This window comes from Manacus vitellinus, unplaced genomic scaffold (genome assembly GCF_001715985.3).
Source record: "Manacus vitellinus isolate BGI_N305 unplaced genomic scaffold, ASM171598v3 scaffold_6_pilon, whole genome shotgun sequence".
NCBI lineage: Eukaryota > Metazoa > Chordata > Aves > Passeriformes > Pipridae > Manacus > Manacus vitellinus.
In genome coordinates this window covers 26,908,066-26,935,861 of record NW_021940750.1, presented here as the reverse complement: position 1 = coordinate 26,935,861, position 27,796 = coordinate 26,908,066, and the positions used below count along the sequence as shown (strand labels likewise).

The 27,796-nt window shown below is 38.1% G+C and overlaps 1 protein-coding gene across 2 annotated transcripts in view; it reads left to right on the top strand.

Moving 5' to 3' along the window:
* Positions 1-17,893, top strand: part of PPP4R3A (protein phosphatase 4 regulatory subunit 3A) — a 45,033-nt gene extending 27,140 nt beyond the window's left edge. For both annotated transcript variants that reach the window (XM_008933595.4, XM_018082249.2), the window contains 11 exons: positions 3,717-3,794; positions 3,878-3,994; positions 4,432-4,548; positions 5,863-5,994; positions 6,084-6,186; positions 7,038-7,196; positions 8,329-8,498; positions 11,187-11,329; positions 13,857-14,047; positions 14,538-14,764; positions 17,016-17,893. In XM_008933595.4, coding sequence (XP_008931843.1) covers positions 3,717-3,794; positions 3,878-3,994; positions 4,432-4,548; positions 5,863-5,994; positions 6,084-6,186; positions 7,038-7,196; positions 8,329-8,498; positions 11,187-11,329; positions 13,857-14,047; positions 14,538-14,764; positions 17,016-17,129 — 1,551 coding nt within the window. In that variant the 3' untranslated portion in view covers positions 17,130-17,893. The remainder of the gene's footprint in view (positions 1-3,716; positions 3,795-3,877; positions 3,995-4,431; positions 4,549-5,862; positions 5,995-6,083; positions 6,187-7,037; positions 7,197-8,328; positions 8,499-11,186; positions 11,330-13,856; positions 14,048-14,537; positions 14,765-17,015) is intronic.
* The last annotated feature ends 9,903 nt before the right edge of the window (positions 17,894-27,796 follow it).

Here is a 27,796-nt window from a genome sequence, read left to right as displayed (position 1 = left end):
TATAAAAGAGTGAACAGCACAATGGCTGATCTGATAACTGAAAGTTAATTACATGTAAGAGAGGCCTGGTTTTGAAGAATCCTTTTTTAAGTGCTTTTTGGGAGGAGGAGAACTCCTTTGAAAGTTAAATCACAAATGTAAATAGTGTCTTTTTTTGTGACCCTGCTTTTTCTGTGGGTTTTCTTGCTTTTAAAGTCATAAATGATTGAGGGAGTAGTTGGCCTGACTTGATTTTATCTTCATAAGTTTTGAAATGTATTAAATCCTAGAAGCATCTACGTAGATCTTGCAAAAGCGTAAATGAATATACTTGGCGTCTGGTGTACACATAGTTTAAGTGTTACCACTCCTAATAATTTCTGTGCATGGGGAAAATAGCTAGATTGTACAATTACCCCATAAACTATCATTTGCAGTTTTGTTTTCTTGAAAAACAGCTGTGACCTTCACAGCTTCTAAGATACATCTAAATGTCTTCTGATACTTGTCTGTATGAAGAGGCCAAATACTGCAAAGTATTATGCATTTGCACTGTTTTCACTTCATAGGCGTGTTTTGGGTAATTTCTATAAGTTGGGGAAAAAAGAAAACATCTAAATTTGTGTAATTCCAGCATTCAGTGTTGGTGCTTTGTCACTTCTAAAATATGTGAACTCTGCCCTCAGACTGAGCGTTTCCATAGATTCTGGTAGTGCTGTTCAGGAATGTATCTTTAGATATGCTGCCCCTGACAGTAATTTTACAGGTTGAGAGAGACAACCTTGTATTTAGAATATTCATTGCAATCACAATTTTTCTATAAATGTGAGAGGACTAAGTTTTTTCTCATGTATAGCAACCTGTCTGCCTTTCATTAAGCATCTGGAATGAGATAAATGCTAAATGCTTTTCAGGGCTAAGCCATAACTGTGAAGTTAGTAACAAGTTGTTTTTATTTTCTTACAATAACTGCCATTTACTGCATATTATCCATGTAAGGGTGGGATGTTTCAAACCACTCAGATTCATCTTAATTTGTCTGATTTTAAAAAGATCATGGTTTTTATGAGTCCTGGAGCTTTCAGATAATCTTATTAATTTGAAAGTACAATGTGTTTAATAGGGTTTGGGAGAGGACATGATATGGGGAATGTTTCAAAATTATATGTAATGCAGAATTGTAAAATATTATATTGCAGTATATGTTTGGAATGCTGAAAAATCATTACAGACCAAACTTCTGCAAATTCTTCTTGAAACATGAAGTGTCAGCATTGACACCTTTGTCACTTGCCAGTGTTAAAGTTCCCTCTACAAGTCCCAGGCCCAGTAACAGGGTGAGTGGGTTGCTCTTTGCTGCAGACAACCAGCTCTTGAACTGGTTGGGGACGTGGCAGGATCCGGTCCCAGAGCTGAGCTGGGGTCCTGCCCTTGCCTTCCTGCCCAGCCAGGTCCTGCCTGTCCTGCTCTGCTGTGTAGTGCTGGAGGTGCAGCTTCCCCAGCCACCTGTCTCTGGTAACTGCAGTGGGTCATAAATGAGACCCCACATGTTACCAACAACGCAGGGTCTCCTCTCCTTCCACATTTGGACTTTAAAATCCCAATTTGATACTTTGGGGAATATTGTATACTTTTTTTTTTAATGGAGAAGCACTCTAATCATGACTCTTACATATTTAAATGCTGACGTCTCCATCATTTTTCCCCAGTGATCGTTCTGAGATATTTCTGTGATATTGACTTGCCGTTATTCTCACGTATTATGGAAGAGGTGAAAAGTTGATTTTACTCTGAGAATGGAAATAGGAGTTATGGTTTCCAGCTGGGGATAAATGTGCACCTTCTCCATAGTTTTCATAGCTAGGATTAATTTTGCATCTTGATCAAAACAGAAAAAAGAGAAATTAAATCGAACTGTGTAGCCTTTTTTTTAAATGCACTGCTAATCATGTTCTTCAAAAAAACTTGAGTTTGAGAGGGAGTTGTTTTGGTTTCTGTTGGGTTTTTCTTTTATTTCAGTAAATAAGTATGTCAGTATCTCTGCTGTGGGTTAGTTATGTTGTGATATCTAATGAGTTAAATATTAGAACAGAAAAGTTACAAAGCCGTGTAACAGCTGGATAGCAGGTAGTCCAATATCCTTGTATTCTCTCATCAAAGCTAAAGTTATGTTTCTTGAAATCAAACACCTTAGTAGTTGTTTAGAACATGTTTGACTGTTGATATCTGAAAGTCAAACTTTACATCTTCTGTGCTTGATCCTCTAGAGTGAATTTTGGTACACTTCAAGTGAGGCCTCTCTTGTCTCTTTTGTTTTGATTTTGAAGCAGTCATAGAAATAGTGCCTGAAATTGTGTCTGGAAGTCCTTATTTTTCATTGTCACGTGACTGTTGGGTCAGGTTAGGAGCACAGCACAGCATCAGACAAGAGGAACTGTGGCATATTCTAAATTTAGGGTTTACCTTACAGTGCGGTGAGATGCCTTGTAGGGCAGTAGCTCGTGCCAGCCTATTTTAGGTTTATCTGTGTTGTGCAGTGTCACGTAGAGATCCTGGATTGTGTTGTGGCAGTGTTATAGCAGCATTAGCAAGGTATGCTGTCAGAACTGAGGTATTCATTTTCTCAGCAGGGTTTCAAGGTGAGCCTGGATGAGGTACTGAGTTATTCACAACATAAGAGAGTTTTTGTGGATGTATCTGAAGTGCTTTCATGGTTTTGCTTTACACGGTGCAAACATAAGCAGAGCGATTTGGGTTTCTTGTGCTGTGGCTTTGGGATGGAGGGATATTGCACATGGTGTTACTGACTTCACAAGAAAGAACACTGGCAGATTTCTGAAAAAATCTCTTCATATCTGATGTACAGGTATCTTTCTCAAGCAGGTGCTGTCTTAATTCTGTATAATACTGGGGAAAGGATGGTGCAAGGTTTATTTCTGTTTTAACAGTCTCCTAGTTCTTAGGAGTGTAAAGGTTATGGAAAGCTAAGTATTGCTGCTTCTTTCAATCAAAATATAGATTTCTAATGTGTTTGCTGCTGTTTGTAGTTTTGCTAAGGTACAGCAGCATGGAAAATAATGGAACAGTTTTTGATTGCTGCCAGCCAGAACACCCAATAAATGCTGTATATAGTAGGAACATTTGTTTTAATTTAGTTTCTAGAATTCAACCTTTTCACAGCATTGCGGAAGAATCTCACCCCGTTCCTGCAGCCCCCCCATCATCATGTCCTTGCTTTTGTTCTGCTGCAGAGATTTCATAACATTCCAAAGATATATATATATATGTGTGTGTGTGTGTGTGTGTGTATGTGTGTGCAGGGCTGTGTGTGAGGTCATGTTTATAAATGTATGTAAACAGTTGAAGCAAGGATAGTGTGGTTTAAGGGGACAGGCATGTGACAAAGGGGAAGGAAGATAAAGAAGAAGTCATAGACAAAATGATGAGAGTTGCAGTAGAAAATAGAAAAAGAACAGCCAAAGGCAACACAACATATGTTGTAACCAAGAGTGAATTATTGGGGAGTGGAGTGGTGCTGAACATGATTGAAACTCAAAACCAAGATTCATATTAATTTGTTTGAAAATTGAATTAGAAAGCTGATACTGGTATGATTAACTACAGCATACAAGCATATGTTCTCTTAATTCCAGGAGGCATGGTTTAGAACTTTATGTTATACTTGGATGCCTTTTGATATTGTCAAATAAACAAATGGTATTGTTTTGCCTTTGTAGGAAGATGAAAAATTTCTGACAGACTTGTTTGCACAACTAACAGATGAAGCCACAGATGAGGAGAAAAGACAGGAATTGGTAAGAAATCTGTAAATATACATGAAAGGGACAGTTACCACAAAGGGACACCTGTATCTGACTGGTATATTCCTGGTTTTCAGGTAAATTTTCTGAAAGAGTTTTGTGCATTCTCACAAACACTGCAACCTCAAAACAGAGATGCATTTTTCAAAACCTTATCAAATATGGGCATACTGCCTGCACTAGAAGTCATATTGGTAAGTCATTTCAGTTCTATTTGTCATAACAATTTTGTTCATCTCCAGCGAGGTTTTTTTAAAAAGTAACTTCAGCACGAACTTCAGCAACTGGTTCTCTGCTGTGTTTGCTTCATTTGTCTTAGCTTAGCTCGAGCTAAAGCAGTTACAATATTACATTGGCATTCTTCTGGTTTTGTTTTCTTATTTGCTTTCCTATCTTTACATACTTTTTGGTGTACAGTTAAGTAAGAAAATAGAAGGGCAGCAAAACCATAAAATTTATTTTGCCCAACAATTGTTAAATGTACAGGGAAGCAGTGAGAGTTGACTCAGTTTTAGAATATGGTTTTAGCAATAATTAGGTATGACTTTTGAGTAAGAATTAAAGCTGTATGTTTTCTGGTTGCATTTAAGCCCTTCAAGGAAACATAAACGATTTTATTTGACTGTTCCAGGGTATGGATGATGCACAAGTACGAAGTGCAGCCACTGATATATTCTCCTATTTGGTTGAATACAACCCATCCATGGTACGAGAGTTTGTCATGCAGGAAGCGCAGCAGAATGATGATGTAAGTGGAGAGTCCCCAGAAATGTGTGTAGTGTTTTTGGAAATTACTGGTTTAGATTTATGACTCTATGATGACATGAGCCCTGGTTTTGAAGAAGTATGGGATATATAGTCATGATGGTAACAGGACACTGAACTACAATGCTTTTAGAAGTTCTGTTAGTCAGGTGACATGAGTGTTCACCTGTTCACAGATACTTGTTGCAGGTTACCATAAACCACCATTCTGGTTAACATCAGCAGTCAGACAGGCAAAACAAAATGTTTTGAACAATGTCCTCCTTAAAATGTGAAATATAAATTTCAGTCTTGATATTGGCATGTACATGTGTTTTTATTTTACATATGAGAAACCTGTGTTCAGTTTATTATCATACATGTTGAAAGAGGAATTATGGCCCTGAATGTTTAAGAACACTTGTTGACAGATTTTCCAAAGATCCTCTGTAACTGATTAATACAAAACGTTAGCACATAACTAGTGGCAAGAAAGGTATTTCAGAGTGGTATCCAGTGGAGTGAAAACGTTGTGCTGCCTTTTCCACAGAGGAGATAGTTAATGTTTTTTTCTTGGAACTGCCAAAAACATACCAGAGAACAGGAAGCTCCTAATGCTACTGCTTCTATACTGAAGAAAAGGGGACAGTGAATATTGCTAGTGGTTCCAGACACTTGTGTCTGATGCCTGTCTTCTTCTATGGGGAAGAGTGGTAACTAAGCAACTTCAGTTTAGGTATTCCTAAATGTAAATGTTATTCTTCATTTTCATGTGTTATTCTTGCTTTCTGCAAATACATGTTAGGGTTATTTTTAGGTGAAAATAATTTCATAAAGTTCAGTAGCATTATAAAATTTCCTGTTGTATGTTTGTGGAAATAAATGTTTTGGCATGTATTTTAAAGGGGGTTACAAATTAAAACTTCTTTATTCTGAAAGTGCTTCCAGAAATCAGTTGAATTTTGAGACTGTTCAGGATGTGCCTGTGTGCTTTTGATCTTTTGATGTTTCAGTTCAGACTAAATTCGAAATTAGATTGTTAATTTCATTACCATTTTTAGTTGCTTTAAAAGTTTCCTCTTCACTGCTTGCATTCTTCCTGTTGAACCACTGATCAGTATGTATCAGTGGTATGTAAAGTTAATTTGTTTTTCTTAAGTTTGGGGTTTTTTGTTTGGTAGTTGTTCACACTTCACAAAATTTTGCTAGAACACATTTTTAACCAGGCAGTAACCCTTTCAGAAGGTAATTTCAGATTTGGGAAAAGGGAGTAGCATTAGAATTGATTTTTGTCTTCTTTTTTTTTTCCCCATGTTAGGATATATTGCTCATTAACCTCATTATAGAACACATGATTTGTGACACAGATCCAGAACTTGGAGGGGCAGTGCTACTCATGGGTTTGCTTCGAACTTTAGTTGATCCAGAAAATATGCTTGCCACTGCCAATGTAAGTAAATACCTTGAAATGAAATTATATTTGGGGTTCTCAGAGTATTTGATGATATGTTTTACGTGTGGGTTTTTTTTATTCTTTAGAAAACAGAAAAGACAGAGTTCTTGGGTTTCTTCTACAAACATTGTATGCATGTTCTGACAGCCCCTTTATTGGCCAATACTACAGAGGACAAGCCTAGCAAAGGTAATGAATACCTGTCAAAGGACATTTTCTGTCTTAAAGAGAGTCTGAGATTGTGTTACATAGTTCAAAGTAAAGTGTTGATTCATGATTTAGTCATTTGAATAACACATAAGCATAACAAGAGACCTGATTTATGAAGTGACATTTGCTGCAAATTTGGCTTCAGCAAAAATTAAAGTATTTTTGTAGTTTGTGGGGACTCATGAGGCAGTTCAGTGACATAGACTTGTACACATGCATAAATGTTTTTTAAGGTCAGGGACTACCAGAGATGTTGCAACACTTCCCCTAAGAAGTGTGCTGAATTTGAGGGTATTGTTCCTACATTGGGCTAAGAAAACAAAGATCAGTGATGAAGTAACTGTTCGTGCTGGCTACTAGCAGCAGTTTTTATCACAAGTATTAAAAGAGCCTGAGATATTTCTTGCATAGTAGTTTTGTTAAAAGGTATCATAGATCACAACTTTGGTTCAGACTTAGTCAAGGCACTGCATATGGGGTGATACTTTATGGTATAGATATGTGGACATCACAATGAGATTTGGTTAAATAAGCCTGACTGCTTGTGTTAGTGTTCAGTTCTGTACTCTTCAAACACCAGTTTAAGAAAATGTAGTTGTTTCTGTAGTTTAGGAGGTTTTCTGCCATATCTGTATTTATAGAAAATAATCCATAACAAACTTGTTCAATTTCTGTTTTAAAGACTAAACATATCCTGCAGCACGTCCCATAAACTGTCTGTGGGAATATACAAGAACTTGGAAATGTTTACCAGACTGGATATTTGAAGTTAGCTTCTGAAGGCACTATTCCAGATAAGTTTAATTATTTGGGTTTTGTTTCTATTCCAGATGATTTTCAGACAGCCCAGCTCTTGGCATTAATACTGGAATTGCTGACTTTCTGCGTAGAACATCATACCTACCACATAAAGAACTACATCATTAACAAAGATATCCTGCGGAGGGTACTCGTTCTCATGGCCTCGAAGCACGCTTTCCTGGCATTGTGTAAGTCTGAAAGCTAAGGAATAAACTGGTATTTTGTCAATGTGAAGTATTATGTGTCTTCATTCTGCTGGGAGAACACCGTTCATAGATTGTGACAAGTTATGATTGAATATGGAAATCATTTCAGTGGAGAGGTGATTTGAAAAGATGGTCTGTCAGTATTGAATACACTAAGAAAAGTGTTGTAAGCTTTGATATTTTTTAGTAGAAGTTATCAGAGGTACTTAATTAGAGATACAGCTACCTGAGTGCATTAAACTGCACAGAAATTCTGTGTGCTGCTCTTGAAACTCTGATAGTTTTTTGACCATGTGCAGCTCAGTAATGGCAAAGCAGCGTGACTTAATTCTGAAGGCAAGTAAGAGATTTTCTCCATAATTCTGTTGTGCACATAAGAGTTAAACAAAGCCTTAAGCTGACTGAGCAGTACCATACAGTGAGAAGTACCTTTTAAATTTGTAACTGAATAACCTGCGTTTGATTTTAGATCTTTAATAATCTTTTTCCTGTACACCTAGTTGCTAAGCAAAATGTGCTGCCTTTTAATGAGATCATACTGTACTTTCTCGTGATACATGGACATTCTCTCACTTGTATATGGTTTGGAGTTTCAGAAAGAGCTTCAAACAGTTTGTAAATTAAGCCTTTGCCTTATTATGTGTGTGAAGAAAAGGTCATTTACCAATTTTAAAATGAGATAGTTTATATCCTAATCAAATAGAACTAATTAAATCTAATCAAACTTGCATTTGAATAATGGGAATGATAAGCGCATTTCTCAGTTCTTTACTGAGAAAATATTTTACCTTTACCATATGTAATTTAAAAATCAAAAATACGCCTTTATATTAGTTATAAGATAGTTAATACTATATTATTTCTTCAGTGCACAGAGATAGTTTCATTTGTACAATTATGATGGAGGATTTTTTTATGCTAAAACAGATAAGTAATCTTCAACAGTGTAGTCAAGACTATAGAGAATCAGAGAACAGCTGAATGTATTACTTATTTCTGGTAGTATACGGCTGTGTACAAACCAAGGTTGTAAATTGCTCTAACTAATGCTGAGTAATTTTTGCATTTTTTTCTTTTAAATTTAAAAATTCTTTTGACAACGCTTCTGTTTCAGGTGCCCTTCGTTTCAAGAGGAAGATAATTGGGCTAAAAGATGAATTCTACAACCGTTATATAATGAAAAGTTTTTTGTTTGAACCTGTGGTCAAAGCATTTCTAAATAATGGTTCCCGTTATAATCTGATGAACTCTGCCATAATAGAGATGTTCGAATTTATCAGAGTGGTGAGTGCTGTTACATGCTGAAGATAATTACTGTATTGTTTAGTCTTGTAATTCAATTTCTTTTTGCTTTTGCCCTAAATTATGCTATTATAATGGAACCATATGATACGTATTTATATAAACCTTCTTTTCTATCACCATTACATATTCGTACATGTTCTTTCCTACATTTAAACAGTACTGTTACTTGAAAATTAAATTCACTTGATAGTGTACTCACAGTACCCAGATTTGCAAAGGCAGCACTAATCAAGTTTCATCATGCAAATTGGATGGACTTGTTATGTATGACAGAAGTGTAATGTGAAACCAGTGCTACAAACCCATCAAATTTAACTCTCCTCTGTAATGACAATTCAATGGAATATGAAAATATACAGAAGAGATACCAGTCTTTTGATTATATTAACAGAGTGCTACAAAGTCCCTTCCATGGGGAGCCTCTTAAATATTCATGCCAGTTTGGCTGTCTGCACAGTACTGTTTCCTCCCTGTTGTTTGCATCCAGATTCTGACAGATGCTGTACAGACTGTAAATGTGGTAAGTGGGGCCAAGCTAGGCTGCAGACAGTTGTGGAGGAGTAAGTCACCAGGCCTTGTCACCTCTTGAAATCTTCAGTGCTGATCGTCTCTTTCCTTTTTGAGTTGGAACTCAAGATAATTTAAGGCTGAGATGACCTGATAGTCATAGCAGAGTTGGTTGAAAACTGGTTTTGAAGCTGTGAAAAAAGTTAATCCATATAGGTGACCGTGATTTGTGCTGTGCTGTATTGGATTTGTGTGGCAAGGTTTTATTGGGTGGCAGCTAAAGGAGTGGCATCTGGAGAACCTGCTAGAAGCTTCCCCTGTGTTCAGTAGAGCTAATGCCAGCTGGCTCCAAGATTACTGTGCCACTGGCCAAGGTTAGAGCAGAAATTCCTTGAAGACCATGAGGAGGTAGGAAGTGCCCCTGCAGCCCATGGCGGACCCCACACTGGAGCAGGGGGATGCCCAAAGGAGGCTGTGACCTCATGGGAAGCCTGTGCTGGAGCAGGCTCCTGGCAGGACTGTGGCCCCATGGGGAGAGGAGCCCACACTAGAGCAGGTTTGCTGGCAGGACTTGTAACCCATGGGGGGACCCACAATGGAGCAGCCTGTTTGGGAAGGACTGCGTGCCATGGAAGGAACCCACACGAGAGCAGTTTGTGAAGAACTGTAACCCATGGGAAGGACTCATGTTGGAGAAGTTTGTGAAGGACTGTCTCACATGGGAGAGTGTGAGGAGTCCTGCTTCTGAGGAAGAAGTAGTGAAGGAGTGACAGAGACAATTTGTGATGAACTGACTGGAACCCCTGTTCCCTGTCCCACTGCATCGTTTGGGGGAGGAGGTAGAGAAAATCATGAGTAAAATTGAGCCCAGGAAGAAGGGAGGGGTGGGGGAAGATATTTTTAAGATTTGTGTTTCTTTTGCATTGTCCTACTCTGATTTGATTGGTAATAAATTTAGTTAATTTACCCAATTTGAATCTGTTTTGCCCTTGACAGTAACTAGTGAGTGATCTCTCCCTGTCCATATCTCAAACCGTGAGCCTTTCATTATATTTTCTCTCCCCTGCCCAGCTGAAGAGTGGAGTGATAGAGCAGCTTTGGTGGACACCTGGTGTCCAGCCAGGATCATACTAGCATGTATGGTCTCAGTACTCCATGAGATTGGGTGCTGATTCTACAGATCATACTATGGGAAAATAAATAACTATTTTTTTTCTTATCCACCTTTTCACACAGATATCAAGGTTGCATTCCCAGACTACTTCTTGGTAGCTGTCAATAATTTTGTCCCTTTTTTTTCATCCAAGTTTGTTTTTAAAGACAGCAAATTTTTAAAAAGCATGTTTCTGTTGTTATTGGTGTATTACCGTTTACAAGAGATGACTTTTAAGCACATAACCAAAAAGATCACTTTTAAGCACATAACCCTTAGTGGATGGTAATTCGGGTGTTTATTCTGCAGTGCATTTCAAGGGCTGTGCATGGTTAAGAAAGCAAAACACTGCACAGGAGCAGTTTTCCTGCTGCAGTGTGCAGACCTGTGCTAGTCTCAGCTGCATAGAGTGGCTTTGGGCAGCCACAAAGCTAAACTGAAACAGCAGAAGGGTTGAGAAGCTTTTGTAAAGGACCTTCACCAATACTGCATAGCCACAAAGAAAAAAACTTGATGTTAGGTTCTGATGAAAAATAGCTTTCTTGTTCTCGATCTAAACAAATGCATTGAGTAGTTATTTTTACATAAGTAATTTATTTGCGACAAGGAAAGAAATAATATGAATGCCAAACCTGTATCTCGTAAACATGTTTTTAATTCAACAGGTACCAGTTAATCTATCAATATAAAAATATCTATAAGTTACAGTGGGAAAGGCATTTTAGAATTGGGTTTGGTGTGGGTTTTTTATCAGATTTTGGGTTCTGTCATGTGTTTTGAAGAAGACACTTCCAGAAAATTTGACGCTGTTTTGCTAATTAAATATTTGACACTAGATTTTTAACTGCAGTTGTATGCTTAATGCTAGTTTTTGCATAAGCTAATTAATACAGTGCTTCATATGGCATATTTTAAAATAATTTCTCATTTCAGTTACCTTTTTATATTGTATTAAATAAATTCATTTGAATGAAAGTAAGTCACTTTATATTTGTTCATTCCTGTAGGAAGATATAAAATCGTTAACGGCTCACGTAATTGAAAATTACTGGAAGGCACTGGAAGATGTAGATTATGTGCAGACATTCAAAGGACTGAAACTACGATTTGAGCAACAAAGGGAAAGACAAGATAATCCAAAACTTGACAGGTAAAATGCACTCAATGCTCTTAATAGTATATTGTGTTAATTCCCTTTTCAGAATATTGGTGGATTGTTCTCTGATAGTGGGAAATGTACATAATTTAGATTCCTGCTTGCATCTCAAGCGTTGTCGAGTTTACTTGACTAAAAGTGGGATTTTCAAATGTGTTGCTGCAGATTTTTGATCAAATCAACTTTCAGCTAACATTAGTTGCTGGACTCCCAGTCATAATGCTTATTGGTCATATCCTAAACTTACGTACACTATTTTAATGAGGCTGGAAGCTACCGAATATCCAGAGTTCATTTGTTTAAATAACGGATTTTCAATGCTGATTTGAATGATTGCTCAGTTTTGAATTACCATTCTGTGGATTTTTTCCTTTAAAAAATTCACATGTCAGATTTCCTTTTATTTTAGTTAGTTGTGGGAGTAGATATTCAGATAAGCTCTACCAAAATGCCTGAGAAGTAGAATATGCAGAGAAATTTTCAGAGAACACTTTTTTGTCACTTCTAGAGCTGCTGATGGAGTAAAAAGCAATCTGATGTAACACTTGAATCACACTTTCTGTTGCTTGCCAGAGCAAAAGTTCCTTTTCTTAATATGCAGTAACCCAAGGTTAAAAGGCTGTCCAGTGTCATTAAAACAAGATAGACTGCTTGTGTGAATAGATGAGTTACTCTTAAGAATTGTTAGCAAGACCTGTTCTTGTTCTGCTGTCTTGAATTAGTTTGAGAAAACATTAAAAAATTAATCCTGATTAGTCCTACAAGGACATCTTAAAATCTCAGACTTTTATTTCCTGCCACAAGATTTCTTAACCAGTATTTAAATTTGAGACTTGTACAATTAAAATAAAGAGTATAAGTCTACATCTATTTTAAAATGTTGAAGCACTTCCAAGAGCATGTGTAGGACCTGCAATTTTGAGTACTAATGTTTTATAGGTGAGATGATGTTATTTTGGCTTGTGTCATCTAAGCTTATCACTTAAACAGCTGTGAAATTCAAGCCTATGATTCTTACTTAAATTAATCCATGTGTTGGAAAGAACAGCCAGCTGTAATTCAGTAATTTCTATCCAGTATAGCAAGTAAAACATTAGTCTTTTCTTGGCTTCAGTTGAGCTAAGGGGTTGTGTATAGTTGTGCTGCATGAGTTTATCCAACAGAAAATAGAGCTTCAAGAGGTCTGGAGCTCAGCCAGCTCAGTTTTTACCTTCTTCCTACATCGGATATAGTGGCTGCACAAGTCCTGTCACAGTCAATGTAATTTCTTAAGTCAAACCCCAGAAATATTAACATGAAAAAATAACAAGAATCTATTTACATATTTTAGCAAAGAATAGTTTGGTAAGGAAGGAGACCGACATTTTGTTGGCATGGGCCATAAAAGTATTCAGAAGAGTTCCACTTAAGTCACAGTTTTGCGCTACAAGCAGAACTCAAGGTTAAATGCAGTGTAAAATGATGCAGGATGTATAGATCCAGATGATAATGCTGGCAAGCAGCTTACTCAGAACTAGATTTATTTTTAAAAGTGTATTTAGCATTCTTATTAAATACCTTGTAATTTCCTAATTTTTCCCCTTCTGGCTTTTTCGTGCAGTCATTAATGCGAGACCCTTTCTCTAAACAGAAGGGTTTAGGTTGTATTATTAACATTTTGATCCCAGTAACAGAGATTTTATGAAAAATATTAAATTTCAGCCAGTAAGTTGTGAAGTGCTTCATCAAGGGTTTCATGATTCTGTTGGAAATTGAGTGTTAAAATGAACATCTAGCAATGAAAAGAATGTTTTCAACCTCTCTTCCACTTCTTCTTCACCATTCTTCAAGGGGCACATCCCTGTCCCAAGACCATAATACAGCTTCTGTGAGAAAAGAGAAAAGGAAGGCTGAACTGAGATAAACCAGCACTAATAATAGATCAAATGGGGGTTGGAGTAGCACCTCATATCCAGGGCTCTGAAGAATGGAAAATACTGATACTGACCAAAAATTGTAACAGGTTGATGTGGCAGAGAGAGATAGCTGTCTTTTTAATGTATCTGTTTAAAACTGGAGTAATATTTAAGTTAGGTTTTTATTTGATTTTCCTTGTTTAACATGTTGGACCCTGAATACTGACAGATTACAAAGTATTTTCAGAGGAAAAGTCTATAGTTTCTAAACTCTTTGTTTTACAACTTTTTATCAGTGCAGACTGGCAAACCAAGCCTGAATGCAACACTTCAGTGAGATTTATCAAAATTACTTCTAATAATACTGTTTATAAGCTACAAAATTTTGCACAGATAGTCTGAAAGTGCTGTTAGCAGAGTTGTACCACATTTGATTTATATAGAAAAGTTTTTAATGATACTTGCTTTGAAAAGACAAAGGTTCACATTACAGAATGATTTGCTGGTGTTTTTTATTGCTCTACAATGTATGTAGCTGTACACTGTCACTGTAACTGTGGAGCAGAAGTTTTATTATTAATGAGTTGATTTTTGAACCTAAACTTTTAAAACTTACTGTTCTGTAGCATGCGCTCCATTTTGAGAAACCACAGATACAGAAGGGATGCAAGAACCCTGGAGGATGAGGAGGAAATGTGGTTTAATACTGATGAGGATGATATGGAAGATGGAGAGGCAGTGGTGCCCCCTTCTGACAAACCTAAAAATGATGAGGATATTATGGACCCTATCAGTAAATTCATGGAAAGAAAAAAATGTAAGTGATGAGAAGATGAGTGCCATAACTTGTATTATTTTAGTCCTACTGCAGTGAAGGATTTGCATGTGTTTATTCTGAAGCTTGTAGATTTTGAAATTGTGACATCAAGTTGGTGGAACACCCCTTTAAAACAGTTTTGTTATCTTTAAAAGCAGAACAATACAAAACGTTGTTGTTGTTGATTTCTTAAGGCATTTCAGTGATCTTAGCTGATAGTTGAGTTTTCCTGTGTTTTATTCAGGTTTATAATTAAAAATTTTCTTTATAATGTTCAGGTGATATCATTCATAGAACAAAAGTGTTCATTCCTGGCCAGTGGCAACAGCTGGTAGGTGTAGGTACAGTAGTATGGAAAAAAAGTCTATGATGACTCACTTTACTGAGTTGTACATAAAGTATTAAGCCTTTTTCCACACAGTAAAGTGATTTGTAATTAAGTGTTTCATTCAGTAACTTTTGCCTTTTCTTTTTCCTTTTCCCCCTCCAGTGAAAGAGAGTGAAGAAAAGGAAGTTCTTCTGAAAACTAACCTTTCAGGTCGTCAGAGCCCAAGTTTCAAGCTTTCTTTTTCCAGTGGTACAAAATCTAATCTTACCAGCCAGTCATCTGCAAGTAATCTGCCTGGATCCCCTGGGTCCCCTGGGTCTCCAGGGTCCCCTGGCTCACCAGGATCAGTTTCTAAAAGCACATCTCAGATGGCAGCTATTACAACTAAGGTAATTTTCAATTAGGTTGACTTCACTGTTATAGAGTAGGAATTTTCTTTAGCATCTGTCTCACATTTGTGTGAATTCTGGCACGTTAAGCACCAATGGACTGTCTGGTTTGTGTGAACTTATTGTTTGGCCTTCAGCAATTTTAACGAGATCTGCTGTATATAGAAGAAATAAGAGATCTTTTAATGCCCAAACTCTTCAAGCAGGAAGCACACCGCTGGCTGCTCTTAGCAGTGATATTCACTGTGAAATACAGATAACACTTTACTTTTATTAAATTGCACAGGGATATTTGGCAGGTAAAAATACAGAAATATTTTGGAAACATGGCCAAAAGTTTGCTAGATTCTACAATGTCCTGCCACACCCATTGAAGATTTCTGCTCTCACCATTTTTAATATTGTTCAGATTACATAACTGGCATTTGTGAAAGAAAGAAATTGTATTGGGGATGGTTACTGTAAGGCAAAACAATTTTTAATATCCTAGTGAGACTTACCATTTAAACTAACATATAGCTTTGGTTTGGAGCATATTGTAGTAATAGAAGAAAGTCCCTTTAAAAGAGTATTACAGCTTGCAGTAAATATTCAAAACTAACATTTTAAAGTACATTTTAGGACACTGTTAGATTTTATCAGATTTTTGGCTAAAACTATTTAAACCAAGTCAGAGAAATAGTGACTGGTGTTTTCCCAGCACAGGGGGCCAGATGGGATAGTGTTGATACGGAGTAGTTCAGATAATGAACATTTATTTTCATAACACGTGTTTGCATTTCTGAAAGGTCAGGTACGTATACCACTTGTCACATAGCCTTGGAATAACTCTGATTCATCCTTGTTTTTTAATGCCACCATACTGCTTGTTCACCTAACTTCTAGTGAAGGTAAATGGCGGGTTAAGTTTTTTTCTTTCTTCTAATTGAACATGGCTTAAGAGTTTGTATTTGGATTGCCTTCTGTTGAAAACACTTGAATTAGAAGAGTTTTGCTGATAGAAGAACTAAAGGAACACTTCCTCTAAATCCCTCTGTGGAGGAAACTCCTTGCATAACCCAAGAGTTATTTAAGCACTTTTTAAAAGGGAAAAAAATCAGTTCAGTTTATTAGAGGCTTGTTCTCTCCCAGACAGTGTAATTCCTTGAGTCTGAAATGGAGTCTTTACATATGGAACATATTGCATACAGTATTGGCTCCAAAAAGTCAAATAGTGGTGGCAGAAGAAAAATGTTCAGGTTACACTGAGTATGCAGAGCACTGAAAAACCACTTGTGGATTCAGGCATAAGGTACATTCTTTCAGAGTAAAATGTGCCGCAGTCACAAACCAGAAAAGTGTTGAAATTGGGTTTTTCATTAATTATCTGATGCTCCTGTTTTAGGGGTAGTATCCTCAGTGCTGTTGTTGTATGTGACTGTACAGAATGTGTGTAATGTTTTTGCAAGTTGTCTTTTGGTAGACAGTTGACTGAAATTTTCTGGTTTGGATGTCCTTCATTAGGCACCTGAATAAGTAGTAGGATCTTTGAGTAAAGTATCAGTAACTGCCGTTGTTAATTAAATGCTGGTTAAGCTTCAGAAATTGCAGCATAGTTAGAGGAAGTTTCAGAAGTTTATGCTGCTTCTTCATGGTTCTAGAGCTACCTAATCTTAAAAATTTGTGGTTATTTGAAATACAGGGAAGGTTTTAATGCTACTAGATACATTTTCATTTTCAGCTGATAACTTATTTAAACTTTATAACCTGTACACCTCATCCCATTGTCTTACTCAAAAAAAATCTTTAAGCTACTACACATTTAAACTAACTTTTCTGAAGACAGACTGTGTTCTAAAAGTATCATAACTCAAAAATTGAAATTCAGAGGATATTCTGTATTTGTTTCTGAAGTGCTTCCAAATCGCTCACTGCAGTCAGCTGTGCTCAGTAAAAATAGAATTTACATCTTCACAGATGGAGCTGCAGTGACACTCAGCAAAACTAAGATTTTTGACTTCACTTTAATTTCAACTGGAAATACTTCCAGTTGGATAGGTAAAACCCCATTTTGGATTTATTAATTTAAAAATTTTCAGATAATGTCATTCATACTGAAGGATTTCTTTTTGTTCTACTTCGTTTTATTCAAAACCTCCTGAACCAGAATGCTTATGGCAATATTCTGTGCAGACATCATGTTCCAATACAGATGTGAAGTATGGATGTGCAAACATTTTCTTAATTATAGTAGTTGTGTTTGTCTTCGTAGGGAGGCCTCGTTGGGCTTGTAGATTATCCTGATGATGATGAAGAAGATGATGAAGATGAAGATAAAGAGGAAACTTTACTTTTGTCAAAGAAAGCAAAGCTTGAGTCATCATAATGGCAACTGCTGAAGAACATTACCAGTTGGGGAAGGATATATTTTCCAAAAACAAAACAAACCCACAGCAAAGCAGCAATCTTTTGTGAATTACTGTCTGTGACACAGATAAACCTATACAAATGGATTTCTGCCAATCAAGTGCCAATTCAAAGGAGCAGAAGAAGGAGAAATACTTCGTTTAGGGGAAAGACTTATGCCTTTGAGCTCTCCAGCTTGGACCACATGTTGCCCTTTTCTCAGGGAAGGAAATGGAAAACAAAACAAAACAAAAAAAAAAGCCAACAGGGCAGGAGTTTTGTTAGTGGAACTCTGGATTGGCTGGTCAGTTGCTACAATCAGAATATGCTTTCTTGGACCATGTATGAGACTTCTGAAGAAAAGGCGGGTTTTGCCATAATTCTTCACTAGTTAGAATGCCAGCAGTTTCTTTGTAAAAAAGAGACCTGCCTTTGAAATCGTACATTCTGAACATTTTACTCAAGCTACAACAGGTTTTAAAAACCTCTACGGGGGAGGGCCGAATATAAAGTTTCCTCTTTTTTTTTAAATCTGTTCCCTTTGCCCTTTAAACTGCAGAAATTTTTTTTGAGGTGGGGGATTTGTTTGTCCCTTCTTGATTAAAGATTGAGTGGAATTCTAGATGTGGTCACTTTTGTGTCATAATTTTTTTTTGCCCCCCTGAGTGTATGCTTAGTTGTTGAGTATATATTTGGGACCATTAAAATTTTTTGATGTAATATAATCTCACTGTTGTGCTGGTACCTGTTTCACACTGTGTAATTTTGTTCTGCATCACAGTTCTTAATATGTTTAGGATTTTATGGAAGATGGTATAGTTTTTATTGGAAAAAAAAAATCTTACCACAATGTGCATAAAAGCAATAACTATTTTGTGACTAAATATTTTATATTAAATTTTACATCAGCAACTGTTGAGAGAAGAATCAGGGAAATAGGGTGAAATAAAAAAATTGAAACCTATAAATAGGAAATTAGTATTCCAAAGAGATTTTGAAATTTCATAACTCAGAACAATGATGGTAACTAACTCATCAAAATGCAAGATGGATGATTTAGGAATACCAATATATTGACTCATTTGACTTAGAAAAATAAAAAAGAAATAATTTAAGCTGAAGGAAAATGGCATTAGTGGTATTTTTTAAAAATATCTGATTCCCTTTGGAATACCAGTTTTAGTGAATGAAAGGTGGTTGTAGAATAAACTTTTTACAAGGATACCATCTTTTGAAATTTTTTCTAATAGTCAGTTGAAAAACAGCAATTAAACTTTTGGTCTAACTCAATGACTATGTTCTTTCCCCTCTTCCAGAAAATCTAAATAATATTAGTTATTAATTTGAAACTAGGCATTATATCCCACTTCCTTACTCCTTTTACAGAAGATAGCTTTGCACAGCAGTGCTTCCCATGAAGGGGAGTTTATTCAGTTCTTTGCAAACAAGAGACCCTTTCTTACATATATTTTCAGGAGCTGGTTTCCTTTCAGACATTCAAAGCACCAGTTTTGCAACAATCACAATATTATGTATTAACGTTTCATATACAAATAGAAATAAGAGAAATGAAGATCTGAGGTGGGACCACACCCAAGAGTAGATTAGCACTTTGTTTCTAAACGTTGTACATTGTGTGGGAGATTCTCTGCCAGCTACAAAAGCCAAAGCTTTTGTGCTCAGACTTTGTGAATACATCCCAGCCATTTCAGATTTAAATAAGAGTGTGCATTGGGGAAAAATGATTAGCCATCTTTTCCTCAAAAAGTTCATTTGTAATCACTTTCTAAGATTGAGTCTTTGCAATGTGTTTGAAATGTCTGTGACAGGGCAGTTCTCAGCAGTAGATTTTACACAGAGGCCAGCAGTTGTGCATGTGGTCACAACCTGCTGCTGCAGCGGGAGAGTCGCTGGGCTGTCTCAACAACCTGCCTGAAACCTGATTTTTGCAACTTGAGTATCAGAGCAGACATCATAACAAGGAAATCTGTAATTTTGCAGGTTTTCTTAATTAGCCTGAACCTAAATCTATCCCAAGCTGCCAAACCTTCCTTGAGCATAAAGCTCTCCAAATTTATCCATATAGTCATCTTCATGTCCTCCACACTGTATATCAGGAAGTCTTTCTTCTGAGGTGGTCAGAGGACATTTTTTGTTAATGTTTTTCTGTTCCTTCGGAAATGGAGAGCTTGGATCTTGTGATGTTTGATGCCTGCAGTCTTCCAAATGTTCAAATATGTTCATAATATTTTTAGGAATCTTGGATTTCAGACTCTTAGTACTTGAAGTACTGCATTTAACAGAAGAAATACTATCCTGAAGTAACTGAGTTTGGTCAAAATTATAATGAAAGTAGGAATATTTTTGAATTTTTTTATATTTTTATGAAGCTCTATAGGACTGGTAAAACATTAAGCTGCACGTCTTTTAATGCTGTCTGACTTGTATTTAGATGGTTAGTTGTCTTCCCAGTTATCTAATGCTTGTGGCCTGATTGGACATGTCTACACTTTGACGTTGTATTCATGGAAGTTGGGAGTAGTCAGAAAATAGGTGAGTGGTGAGTATGCTCTTGCCCAGTAATGTTCACTTTTGTATTCCTGAAAATCTTGAAATGTATTTTGGGGGGGTGGTGGGGGAAATACTGGGATTGTGAGAAGTGATGGATAATTGCAAAAGTGGGCTTGAGTTAAGAGGTGGAAAAAATTACATTAGGAAACAGTGTTTCATGATAGATCTTTCTCTGGGCTGATTTTTTAAAATTATTTGTCTGCACCCCAAGAGAGCTGCATGTATATTGTACTACACGTGGCTCAGTTGTCTTAATTGTGTCCTGAAGTATGGGTAAACCCTTCAGTGTTGTACAGGCAAGGTCCAAGGTCCTTGAGTCATCGGCCCCTGTATTCCTTCAGTGGCTGAAAGACTTGATGCTGGTTACTCTGATGTATGCTTCCCACCTTTGAGCCTAGGTTTACTGGGAATACCAGACAAAATGTATGCGGAGTACCTGGTCCCCCAAGGAACCCATACACTAATGAAAGTAATTCCAGGTGATCTGGAATATTTCCAGGTTTTTTTCTACTGTATACAGAGCGTGGCTTCATTCAGGTTAACAGCGCACATCACCAGAAAAACAGATCTCCCCTGTCTCGAGGGCAAGAGGATCTAAAACTGGGGTATCTAAACAGTAAGTTGTCTCTACAGTGAGTACACTGTCTGCAATACAGATCAGGCTGTTCACCCATCTCTCTTAGCCCACCCAGGTGAGACATCGTGTTCTCACCGAGTTAAGTGTCAAGTAGACCCAATCCTTTTTAACGTACCAGGGATGGAACTGTTCAGATGGGGTTTGGCCGTGTTATTACATCTGAAAATTTCCAAAACTGTTTAATTAGAGAACTAATAAGGCTGTGCTTTCATACTGCTGAAGGCAAGTAGCTACCTTTTCAACCCAGCACAAAGGCGCTGGTTGCCTTGCTAAGTTAGTTTCCTGGCATCTGTAGAGTGGCTGCAGAAGTTCAGCCTTACCTCTGTCAACCATTTTACAGCTGCAGAGACATCCTGGAGCAGTGCTGTCAATGCTACAGTAGTACTGCAGTTCCCCTGCCTCAAGGATATCGAGACCCAGGTAAGTTGTGAAAGTGGGAGATGAGATGGGTTATTGCTTTGGGCTCACCTGCAGCCTGCATGTAAAATCAGGTGAACATTCGAAGACAAGAATTTGCCACAACTGAAGTTCTTCCAGGTAAGTTGTCCACGTGCATGTTCTCCACCACTTTCTCTTTTTGGAGTCCAGAAGAAATGAAAGTATATACAGCTAACAGTTCAGTAGAAAGGAGGCAGGGCACGTGGGCGTGCTGCAGATAAAGCGAATCCTCCTGTGGGAGGATCTGTAATGCCTGCCTTCAATCAGAGCCACAATTTAAAGTCGTAATTCATGTGAAGGAGGCATAACTTAGTATATTTTGGGGTTGTCCTGTACAGAGCCAGGAACTGGACTTGGTCCTTGTGGATCCTTTCCAACTCAGGATATTCTGTGGCTTTATGATTCTATGACTATTCTGTGATTTTCATAGGGGGCTGGCTACCTGGTGAGCTTGTAGCTTGATGTAATACTGCTCTAGTTGCAGTCACATTCATTGGAGTAGGTAAATCTTGTGAGGTTTTTATATAAATTTATAAAAGGCAATCTAAAAAAAAGGAAGTGGGAGATGCAGTCTTCTGTATGCCAATGGTATTTATGAACAGTGTAAAAATAATATATAAGCCAGTGGATAATATTTTTAAAAATCCCAAAAATGGTAGAGTGCTACTGGCAAATGACTGAAATAGCTACTGATTTACAGTGATTTCAGATCTGTACCTGTGACCTTGCTGTCACTGTTGAATCTCCCAGAGATGTATCTGTTTCAGGACTCTGGCAGTGGCTCCATGTGAACACCATTAATGGTTCAGGAGACCTGGAAGTTTTCCAGTACAGGGTGGAATTATGCTCACAAGACGTACATCTGTAATACAGACATGGGATGATTTGGGCTGAATAGTGTTAATTTTGATACTCCACTTCTAAGGAACTTTAAATTATGTGCGTAAAGATACTGTAGGTGGGCTGCCCACCTGAAAGCCTTCAGAAGTGTTGTTGGCCGCATGTACCACTGTTGGTTAGCATTCCTTCTGGAGGTACATGCATCCTGGAGCCCATGCACTATGCTCCTGAGTATGTAGACAAGGCTAGTCTTTTCTCTCATGTTTCAGATATCCACTTCAGTGCTCGAAATCTTGGAATTTTGATTTTAAATTGTGCTTACCTCGTTAAGGCTTATTTTAAACTTGCTGATGCCAAGTGGCCTTTTGACAGCTGTGGTGTTCAGGTGGGAGGTTGATACTGTTGGGTTGGACAGTTCAGTCTTCCATCCTCCTGCTGAGGCCAGAAACAGTACAGCAGTGACAGCTTCATCTGTCGCTGAATTGGTGTTGAATGGTTAAGGATCCCCAAAGGAAGCTTCAGTTGGGGATGTGCATTCTGAAGGATTTGATCCATATTGTCACTCAGGATGTGGAGGTAACTGGAAGCATCTCCTTGATGAACTGATTCACACAAGTCTATAGTAACAACAGAAGTGTATACTAACAATAATGAACATTTGGGAGAAACCTTAAAAAACCCCTACATTTCCAATCTGCTTCTACTTTTACACATCTGAAAATGGTGTTAAGTTAGATCATCTTATCCTGAAAAAAAGCTGTTTTCCTCCACATGGTTTCCCCCACCTCCACAATTCTCTCAAAACAGAAGTGGCTTCCTCTGCTGCCATCAGTCTGGATTTTGTCGATTAGCCAGGAGAGCTAGAACCTGTAATTTTTATGGAAAAAATAACTGCTGATTAAACCCAACTACAGAGCACAGCTTTCAGCAGGTTTGAGTTTAGCCTCAAAATGGAAAAAAATCTTCTGCCTCTTCAAGGTCTAGATTACCTGCAGTAAGAAACAAAGAAGATGGAATTGCTTTTCATGGGCAGGAGAACTAGATACCAAAGCTAATAATAGAGCAATACAAGTGTTGCCTGTCTTGGAAGTTTATATATATGTGTGTGCTCTTTATTGAGCAAGTTAGAGCTGGCTTCCCGCCAAGTCTGCAAAACTCAGCGAAAGCCTTTTCCCTCCCTCCCCCTTTAGGCAAAAGGAAAAAAAGCTATTGAAACTGAGAGAAATCGAAACCAATGGAATTATATAAAAAATATATCTTTACATATATTTACAATTATATATATAGTTTGAATATATCATACACACGATAGGGAGCTCCTGAGGGGGGAAAAAGGGAAAAGGGAGGGGGAAATGGGGATAAAAAAAACTAAAAGCAAATATCTTCTAAATATACCCCTTCAATAGAGAGCTAGTGAATAAATTAAAAAAAAACTGGATTAAATACTTTCCTGAACGAGACAGCAGAACTGTGCGAGGCACCAGCCAACTCCCCACGCCTCCTGAAGGGACTGGAGATAACAGCAGGTTGGAGCAGGCAGGCCCTGGCCTATACAAGCAAAGACTGTCTGCAGAGAGACCTGTCCCCTTCAGCCACCAGAAGAGAGAAGAGAGTGAGCTCACTTATCTCCACCTTATTTATATGTTGTGTTACACTAAAGGATGATATGGAATACTTCCTTAGATTTCTGACCTCCGTTGCTAAGGAAGGCCTAAAAAATCCAAAAGCCAACCCACTACATTTATGAAGCATCTTTCAATTCTTAGTATTTACACAGCAAGCTATATCTTGCCTGAATATATAGGCAGTATTTCATCTTTAGAGCACGTGGGGAGATGCACATTTTGTTAGACCGGTTGTGCTGTGGGATTTTATTTTTTGATACAGTTGTCCATGTGTGCCATGCAGATGTTCTACACAGCAGAGTAAGAATAAGCCCAGTCCTCAGTGTTCACTGTGATGAACAGGACAACTGGTGGAACCTTGTGAGTACTCAACTACCACTGACCTGTGGACTTTCCTCATGCCCAGTTTGGTGAATAAGATGAGCTCTCTATATTTGGACATCCAAAAGAAGACCTCCCTGTAGAGGTCCCTGAGGTGCCTGACACCAGTGGCCTAAGTTAGACTCAAGTCTCTAGGATCTGAACTCCACACACTTAGTACGGTGATTCTCCTGATGGAATGGTATCTAATTCATGTTAATTTTGTACTAAGGAAGGCTACATTTGCCTGACATTGACAACTCTTTAACGGAGAGATATGTGACTGTGGCTCCATTGTGTGTGTGATGTGATGTGATACCCGAAGGCAATGATGTGGTAGTCTTACAGTTTGTTTGGACCTATAAGATGTCTTTTGCAGCCTATTGCTACTGTAAGGATGTTTGATTGTAACCCCAGGGAAAAACACATTCCTGCCTCATTACCTGGCAGCGCTAGGTGCTAGATAAGATGCCTGATGGCTTTATGGGTTACACACTTCAGTCCCTCATCCCCGAGGGCAGCTTGGGCCAAGTTCTGTCTGTCACTGACCATGTATCCTTATTTTTGACACCTAATAAATATATTGCTCTGCTGCCTTTTGGGACAAACTCAAAGAGGTCAAGGTGGGAGGGAGAACACTTACATGGCAGTAACGTAAGGGACAGCTGGCTATCCAGCTGCAAGAGCTGGGTCATTTTGATACCTGCAGCCATATCTTCTTTTGATAGCCAAGAATAGGACACACCTTTTTGCAGTGTCACTAACAAAGTTAGGAATAACCATCAAGTTTGCACACTAGACCTGAGAACAGCAGGCAAGTTCCGGCATCTCCATCAAAAGAAACCACCTTTATATCACTGGGCAATTATTTGCTGGCAATACTGTAAAAGACTGCGAGATCTCTTAGTCCTTCTCATAAACATCAGAACAACAGCAGAAATTCTACAGTGATTTCTCTGTGTGTTTATTTGGATTATATCATCCTTAATGAGATTACTAGAATTACTCCAATTTTCAGTGTGCCACAAACCTCAGTGGACTCTTACAAATCTCATTCCTCTTGCAAATTACCGTCACAGTGAAGCATTACTTAAACTCAGCATTGCTGCTAATTACATTGTTTTAAAGAAAAACAAATTTAATACATGCCTAAATATATGGATCCTCTTTAAGGGATCAATTATTTCAGGAATAAAGGCAATCTATAATTAGAGTACTGCAAGTGTAGTGACAAATTTCTATAGACTTCGGAAAATTAACTCCTTTTTTCTGTATAGAGAGGATATGCATGCTACTGGTGATGTATTAAAATTAGCCAAAGAAAGCCAGGTGGTTGCCAAAGTGCCCTTGGGAAGTCTCTTGTAAGGTCTCAGAAGAGCCAGCTACAGACACTGTGATGGCTGTTAAAACCCAGAATACCAAAAGACACCCAAGATAAGAGATGCCACATTCAACATATTATAACTGAAAGCATAAAACTGCTCAGCAGAACAGCAAAGCATCTCCATAATACCTGAATTTGTAGTTCACTGCCATCTCTAGGGAGTCCTTACAGTTAACTGCTCCAAAAGTTTCCAGAGCCATATCTGGCAATTAGAGAAACTTTGCAGGCTAGATGGGTGGTGTCATTCACACCACCACCCCAGCTATTTCTAGCCATTATCCAGACATTCAAAAGGTAGACTACCATAGCCCAACCTAGCCCACCTCTTATTAATAGGTTGGCTGATGGACCTTTCCCACTGAGCATTGAGGCTTCCTCTACTGCAGCAACAAAACACTATGGCTGTTCTCAGGTACTGCTAATACCAAAATGTGTCTGACACCTTGCAGTGTCCTACTATTTGTAAAATATTAGCAAAGTATGGCTAGAGGCTGACATAGGTCAGATAGATCTGTATCACTACAACATATCACTACAACATCTCTCTGTGCTTTTTGGACACCCCAGCTGTGACTACATCAAACAGTGAGAGAACTGAGTCATGCTGATTGATAATCTGCCTACAAGTCTTGCATCAGAGTATAAGGATGATTAGGAGGTGTGTATAGCCAAGGAAAAGAGTGGGTTTTGACCAGCAGTGTCACAACAGTAGAGTCCTTGTGTGCTCTACAGTGCAGTCTACAGTATGCTCTGCAGTCACTGCAGCACCTGGGAAACACCAATGTTATAATGCAAATAACAATTCTCTAAAGCATCTGTAATTGGAAAAGTCTCCCTTTAAGAGAGTAAGTGTGATTTAAAGTCAGTTTCTGTCCACACTGACCTTCTCTGAATAACATTAAATGTTTACATAATTCAACTAGAATCAAAGCCACCTTCTGTGTTCTGCACATTACGTCAGTGTACATGATAGCTAAAGCACCAATACCAATTTTTATCATATTCTTGTAAAACAACCATATCTAACCCTCTCTTTGGGGTTATTACTGGACAACCTTGTGCCTTCGGTCACAACCCCTTAAAACTAGAGTCTTTAATTAGTTCCTCAAATTCTTAAAATTCTTCCCACATCTGTCTCACTCATGCACACAGAAGCGAATTTGGGGTGCTGTTTGAGCAGGTAGCAGGGACACAATTTCCCCCATTCCCCATGTTGTTCACTGTTCCAAGAAATGACTCTCCTCTGGCAGGTATCTGAGGTGGTGGCCTCAGCCCTACTGCCACCCACCTCCCTGTTGAGGCTTTGTTAATTTCTCCTCCTTGGAATGTTTTCCTTGCACATGAATTTAAACTTTTCTTCAACTCCAGCCAGCCTAAGTACTTTTCAAAGACACGTAAGTATTTTAGTTGTGCTGGCCTGTTATTGTTACCTCACTCCCAATGTCATCAATGTAGATACTGGTACACTCTTGTATAACTAAAATGCTAAAACTGCAATCTGAAGAATGAAAATTCCCTAAAGTGTTGGATCTTCAAAATCACATTCTGGTTTTATATGGATATTTGCTAGTGATGATTGATAGGAATTGATACTTATGATTTGAAAATATTTTTTCATATTATTAAAACATAATCAAAATATGTTCTGTTTGATACATTTTAGCCCTTTCTGTACTTTCCTGTTTTTCCTTCAAAGTGGTCAACAGTCTGTAGTGTGATCCTACTGGTTCTTCTACTCATCTCACGATTCCCAGTTAATGCTGCTGGTGTAGTTCTTTTACCTCCTGCCAAAGAGAAAGAAACTGAGGAACACACATGGCAATCTTCTGCCTTGGTTATGTTCTGTGCCTTGATGAGAACCCCAGCTTTTGGATAAGGTCCCCAAGCCTTTACACAATTATTTTGGTCCTTGCCTCTTCAGTAATAAACTTCTCACCAGACCAGGACCTATCATGTCTTAAAACCTTCAAGACACCTTCCCCTTGCTGCTGCTGCTGCTTCAGGTGACATCTTTCCCAATTTGCTGGACATGAGGTTCCCATCCTCCTGTACCTGAGCTCATCGCTTTAGATCACCATGACCAGCTTTCGTTTCTAGCACCCCTCTAGCTTATGAGTCTAACTTAAACCAATTTCTCCTCTTTTCTTGCAGGCCCATGAGCATTCCTCTGCTGCCGTGGCAGTCGTTTCCTCTCTGAAGGGTTCAAGTCAGGGAGGTTATGTCATCGCTTTGGGTTTGCCTGGGATGTGAGTGCTCCTCCTTTGCTTTCAAGTTCATGCAAAGAGCCATAGACATCTGATGCCCCTTCGTCTTCTCCCAGTATCTCTTGCTCAGTATTAACTTTATTGTTTGTTTTGTGTATTTGACTCTATTTTCTATGGACTCTCAGGTTTATGAGATATTCTGCCCAAACTCTCCCTCCTTGTATTTTAGATTCTGTATTATGTCGATCTCCTCAGGAGCCTACTCAGCTGACTTAAATTTCAGCACTGAACAAACCTGTATCGAAGCTTAATGCTAGGTTTTCTGGGAGTTTCTCTCTGAATGTTTCAGATACCAGCCACCGTGATTGTAAATCACTGGCATACCCCCCGGCATTCAGACTGATCTAAGGCACATTAGCAAATACTTCTGGGGTTTTGTTTGTGGTTTAGTAGCACTACAGGTTTGTTTCTTTTTACTCTCATTCGGATTTCTCTAACACTATTTCTTTACCACTTTCCTCCAAACAAAACAAACAATATTGAAAACAGCCTTTCAGAATCAGACATTACAAGGAGCAAATTGTCTTC